At 28.0% G+C, this 5,494-nt stretch overlaps 2 protein-coding genes across 2 annotated transcripts; one reads left to right on the top strand and one right to left on the bottom strand.

Moving 5' to 3' along the window:
• The first annotated feature begins 6 nt into the window (after positions 1–6).
• On the top strand, positions 7–2,562 carry LOC139824911 (putative nuclease HARBI1). The gene is made up of 5 exons (XM_071797463.1): positions 7–417; positions 510–605; positions 754–1,050; positions 1,131–1,542; positions 1,685–2,562. Exons 3-5 carry the CDS (start codon positions 845–847, stop codon positions 2,210–2,212), a joined length of 1,146 nt encoding a protein of 381 aa, XP_071653564.1. The 5' UTR covers positions 7–417; positions 510–605; positions 754–844; the 3' UTR covers positions 2,213–2,562.
• Positions 2,563–3,061: 499 nt separating this feature from the next.
• On the bottom strand, positions 3,062–5,488 carry LOC139824912 (uncharacterized). Its single transcript, XM_071797465.1, has 7 exons — positions 5,089–5,488; positions 4,901–4,996; positions 4,436–4,607; positions 4,205–4,350; positions 3,788–4,075; positions 3,549–3,666; positions 3,062–3,470 (listed from the first exon to the last, which is right to left on the bottom strand). Exons 3-7 carry the CDS (start codon positions 4,566–4,568, stop codon positions 3,319–3,321), a joined length of 837 nt encoding a protein of 278 aa, XP_071653566.1. The 5' UTR covers positions 4,569–4,607; positions 4,901–4,996; positions 5,089–5,488; the 3' UTR covers positions 3,062–3,318.
• Positions 5,489–5,494: the final 6 nt, after the last annotated feature.

Below are 5,494 nucleotides of genomic sequence, written 5' to 3'. Positions count from 1 at the left end.
TGCGTTCGAAAATAGGTTCGGCTGGTGTTGGGAAAAATAATAAAGTTGGCAGTATTGAGAATTCCCAACACTGCGTTCGTTTTCTCCCAACTGGGAAAAGTTGGAGATTGATAGAATGGGGGCAACTAGTGCAGATATTTATTTGTATCGGTCTCAACGCCTTTTGTGAAACATAACCTACGATTCTGAAACGCATACGAAAATAACGCTGTGTGAACATTGATTAGTGTATACTGCTTAGATCGTAAATTATACACCAATCAGTGGACCGTGCAACGTTATTGACATATACGAAAATTTTTCATATGACTGAAAGAATCGAGTCTCTGGTCAGTATCGGTCTTTTTCTTGTCATATAATTTTGTACGTTGTTTTATTGCGTCTCCGGCTATCTCAACCACATCGATTAAATCTAAGGTAATCCTTCCTTTTCTTTCTTTATTTATAAAATAAAGTTTAACACATTACTTTTGTATATATTTTTAAGTCACATTCTCTTTATTTTGCAGGATACAAAAGAGGTTTACCGCAACTCACATTATTCTGCTGATGCAGATAATTCTCTGTACTCTGCGTATGTATTAACGCTGGTGGCAAAGCATAGAGTAAGTATTACGGTACTCATATTTATGTTTCTATTATTTATACCTAATTGTAATTGATTATTATTTGTCAATACAAGTCCATAAATTATTGCTACTATTTATTACATTAAACTATATTTATCTATATATAATGTAAATGTATTTACAGATTTCTTCTCTTTGTATCATTGCTACTAAACAAAAAACGAAAAAAGCAGTGCCAGGAATAGCTTACAAATTTAATCAGTGTTATTATTATTATGGAAGAATATTTTTTAGTCGAAAATATTATGTTTGAATCTTCTAGTAGTTTGTCTTCTAGTGATAGCGATGATGATGATGAGGAATTACAAAATATATTATTAAATAATGATATAAATGAAAGAAGGGTAACACCAAAAATAAAAAATTACATGGAAAATGTTGTTGTAAGATATACAAATATTGAATTTAAATCACATTTCAGGTTGGTCATATTAATTGTAATTATATTGTTATTAATAGGAAACATTTATTTTAATAATACTATGATATTATTTATTGCAGAATGGAGCGAAATACTTTCCACTTTTTATTATATTTTATTGGGCCAAAATTAGATAATCTTTCATTTAGAGGAAGAGAAAAAATTAATGCAGAAAAACAGTTATTAATAACTATTTATGTTTTGGCAACACCAAATTCTTATCGTTCCATATGTGAAAGATTTGATGTTGCAAGATCAACTGCATGGTTATGTGTCAAGAGAGTAGTTCGAATAATATATAGCATTCGAAATCAATTTATTAGATGGCCTACTAATGAAGAAGCTCAAACAACATGGACAAACATTCAAAGGTTATATGGATTTCCAAAAGTTTTAGGTATTGTTGATGGGACGCACATAAACATTGCTCGACCAAAGAAAGATGCTAATAGTTACATTAACAGAAAGGGCAGATTCTCTATGCAGTTACAAGTAAGGAATAAAAACATTTTTACTCCTTTATTATTTTAATTGAAGATATTAAAATTACTATGAATTCTAATATATGTTGAATGAATAGAAAAACAGCAAACTGTTAAAAGTAATTACATTTTCTTTTTATATATTTTTCTAGGTTATCTGCAAAGATAATTTGTCCTTCATTCATGTATTTGCTGGAATGCCAGGATGTGTTCACGACATGCGAGTGTTTCTTTATTCTGGTGTACAACGATATTGTACTCCAGAATATTTCCCTGAAGACAGTCATTTATTAGGTGACGCAGCTTATACTATACAGAAAAATGTCATGGTACCATTTTATGATAATGGTCATTTAATCAGAAGACAAAAAGAATTTAATACCAATTTGTCATCTGCTCGAATAACTGTAGAAAGGGCAATTGGATTATTAAAGGGACGATGGCGTTATTTATTGGATAAGTTGCCAATGACACGAACGGATTTAATTCCATATTATATAGTTAGTTGTTGTGTATTACACAACTTTTGTTTATTAAACAATGATGCTATCGAAATCCCTGTCATTATACCTGATATGCTACACGAAATAGAACCGCTTGCTGTTAGTAATGAATTAAAAGAGGAAGGAAATTTAAAAAGAAACAGATTAATGGAAATAATTACAAATAACAATGTTTAAAGAAAAAATTAATCTGTTTTTATGCATGAAAGTGTGTGTGCGTGTGTGTTCGTGTATGTGTGTGCGTGCATGCGTACCTGTGTGCGTGTGCATGTATGTGTAAATATTAATATATTCATACATATAGATGTAATTATTCATTTAAAAACAGTATATTAATTTAGTACTTACATATTGTAGTGTTAATTACAGAAACTTAAGACTTAATAAGAACTTATACTTTTACTGTATATTCATACTTTGTACGTTTACTGTATACTCGTATAGTTTGTACTTTTCCTGTATACTCATAAATGTTTACATTTTTTTAAAACTTTATCACCTTTAATAATTAAATATGTTAAACTATATATATATATATATTAATAACTGTCAATATTTATAGTATTTCTTTTTTCATGTAATTTCGCAGAAATATCTTCATGAAAATTTATACTTAATCAAAACTTATAGTTTGAACTTTTATTTTTGTATACTCCAATGTTTACATAACTTTATTAAAATTTTAACCTCGCTAATAAGTCAAAAGTATATGTCATACTATACATTCATTAGTAAATAAACTGTTAATATTTAAAGCATTCTTTTTTGCATAGTCTTAATCGTAGTAAAAACTTATATTTAATAGAACTTATACTTTGCACTTTTATTTTTTGTATATTCATTAAATCACTTTTTATCACTTAGGCTCATTTCCACAACTTACTTTAACTGAACTTTAGCTAACAATATCCAATAGAAGTGCTTTATATAAAATGAATTATTCTATTACATATTAGTTAAACTTTAGTTAAAGTTATGGAATCGGGCCTTAATATCACTTTTTAAAACTTTAACGTCGTTAATGAATATGTTATATATATATTAATATTATTGTTAATATTTGATGCACTTCTTTTTTTACATAGTTCTTACTTATATTTAATTTAAACTTAAACTCATACTTAATAATTCTACTTAATAATCGATATTTAAAAAAATAAAAATAAAAGAAATTCATTCATACTTAATAAAAACGTATACTCAACAAAAATATTTACTACTAATACTTAAAAACTATATACGTATTCATAATTTGTACTTTTAGTGTAATATAAATGTTTACTTCATTTTTTAAAAACTTCTTTAAGTTTTTTTAATATTTTTAATTTTTCTGTTCTATAATTAGCTGCAGTTTCTTCTCTTTTTATTCTTTTTTCTTCGAGTGATGCCCGTAAATAATTAGCTCTTTCTTCATTTAATGAGATCTTCCTTTGTTCTAAAAAATATTGTGAATTACAAACTTAAATAACAACAAGAAATATTGTACATTTTTAGTTACTTATTGATTACTTACTAGTTGATGGCTCCTGTTCATTATCATCAAATAAAGATTTTTCAGGATCTCGTGTATGCGATCCTGCTACAGATAATGGTTTTACCCAAGGTTTGTCGCGAAAGATCTCATCTAATGGCTAAAACATGTTCATTTTTATATTTAAAAATTTCTATTTCTAAATTATAAAATGTAATGGTAACTAAATTTAAAATTATTCGTAATATTCAATGTTAATTTTGTTATAACTTATTTATTACCTCTAAATATATCCATTGTTTCCTGTCATTTCCACTTTGAGCGTTATGATCAATAATCTGACGATATCGTCTTTTTAAAGTATCCATTTTATTATAACATTGATTAACCGTAAAGTTATATTTTTGTTCATGTTTTATACGTTGGCAAATTTGCGTCCACATTTTTTTTTGAGGAACTTTCCCTAGCATATACGCGTTTTCTTTATACAATGAGATTAGCAAAAGCGTGGCTTCGTGTGTCCATCGCCCCTCATTTGAATTTAAAAAAAACCAAATATTTATTAAATCTTACTTATGTTATTGTACTCTCTATTTTTGTACTTGCGATTTAAACACACCTATATTAAGCTCATCTCGTTCAGCTTGATTATAATTGTCTTCATTATAGTTTTCAATATCTGAAGTATTGTCGTATTAAACACTACTCTTCGAACAACTTGGTTTATTGTTATCAACTGTTGAAGGTACTACAGGAGAGGTACTACAGTTACTAGGTGTAGAGTTTTTGTAATTTGAACGTAATGCTTTCGCTTTCTCCAGAAGCACGTTGGCAAAATCATTATCTATAAAAATAACACATAAATTATTTTGAAAATATTTTGTCACACATTGCAGTTAAATATTTAATACTAAAATCCTTTTTTGTACCTTTATGAGCACGATTGTAATCTTCTTTTCCTACTTCTATACTATACATAACATTTGTTGATTCATCAAGCAATTTCAACTTTAACATTTGTTGATGATTACAGTTAACATTGGATTGCACAAATTTCTTCATTTTTATATTTGATGAAGTAATAATACAAGAGAAGAAACTCTGTAAATACATTTATATTATAGTTAAATATAGTTCAATATAATAAATAATAGCAATAATTTATGGAGTTGTATTGACAAATTTTTATTTTACATAATTTATAATTTTGTATATAAGCGCCATACATGCATTACAATGGAACAGATATAAAATTTAATTTTTCTTTCATCCTATGTACAATTTATAGAGAGAGAAAGAGAGAAATTAAAGATTAAAATAGACGTGTTCTATTGTAATCAATTACAATTAGGTATAAATAATAGAAACATAAATATGAGTACCGTAATACTTACTCTATGCTTTGCCACCAGCGTTAATACATACGCAGAGTACAGAGAATTATCTGCATCAGCAGAATAATGTGAGTTGCGGTAAACCTCTTTTGTATCCTGCAAAATAAAGAGAATGTGACTTAAAAATATATACAAAAGTAATGTGTTAAACTTTATTTTATAAATAAAGAAAGAAAAGGAAGGATTACCTTAGATTTAATCGATGTGGTTGAGATAGCCGGAGACGCAATAAAACAACGTACAAAATTATATGACAAGAAAAAGACCGATACTGACCAGAGACTCGATTCTTTCAGTCATATGAAAAATTTTCGTATATGTCAATAACGTTGCACGGTCCACTGATTGGTGTATAATTTACGATCTAAGCAGTATACACTAATCAATGTTCACACAGCGTTATTTTCGTATGCGTTTCAGAATCGTAGGTTATGTTTCACAAAAGGCGTTGAGACCGATACAAATAAATATCTGCACTAGTTGCCCCCATTCTATCAATCTCCAACTTTTCCCAGTTGGGAGAAAACGAACGCAGTGTTGGGAATTCTCAATACTGCCAACTTTATTATTTTTCCCAACACCAGCCGAACCTAT

Source organism: Temnothorax longispinosus, unplaced genomic scaffold (assembly GCF_030848805.1).
Source record: "Temnothorax longispinosus isolate EJ_2023e unplaced genomic scaffold, Tlon_JGU_v1 HiC_scaffold_668, whole genome shotgun sequence".
Classification (NCBI taxonomy): domain Eukaryota; kingdom Metazoa; phylum Arthropoda; class Insecta; order Hymenoptera; family Formicidae; genus Temnothorax; species Temnothorax longispinosus.
Note: the sequence above shows the minus strand (reverse complement) of the source record. Positions and strands in the feature narration are given on the sequence as shown.

What these genes read in the sequence shown, in the direction of transcription:
- LOC139824912 (XM_071797465.1), bottom strand. Translation starts at nt 4,568, where the DNA reads ATGAAGAAATTTGTGCAATCCAATGTTAACTGTAATCATCAACAAATG. An exon ending in GTTGTTCGAAGAGTAGTGTT is followed by an intron (nt 4,076 to 4,204) that starts TAATACGACAAT and finishes TAACATAAGTAA; the next exon opens with GATTTAATAAATATTTGGTT. An exon ending in AACAATGGATATATTTAGAG is followed by an intron (nt 3,667 to 3,787) that starts GTAATAAATAAG and finishes AACATGTTTTAG; the next exon opens with CCATTAGATGAGATCTTTCG.
- LOC139824911 (XM_071797463.1), top strand. Translation starts at nt 845, where the DNA reads ATGGAAGAATATTTTTTAGTCGAAAATATTATGTTTGAATCTTCTAGT. An exon ending in GAATTTAAATCACATTTCAG is followed by an intron (nt 1,051 to 1,130) that starts GTTGGTCATATT and finishes TATTTATTGCAG; the next exon opens with AATGGAGCGAAATACTTTCC. An exon ending in GATTCTCTATGCAGTTACAA is followed by an intron (nt 1,543 to 1,684) that starts GTAAGGAATAAA and finishes ATATTTTTCTAG; the next exon opens with GTTATCTGCAAAGATAATTT.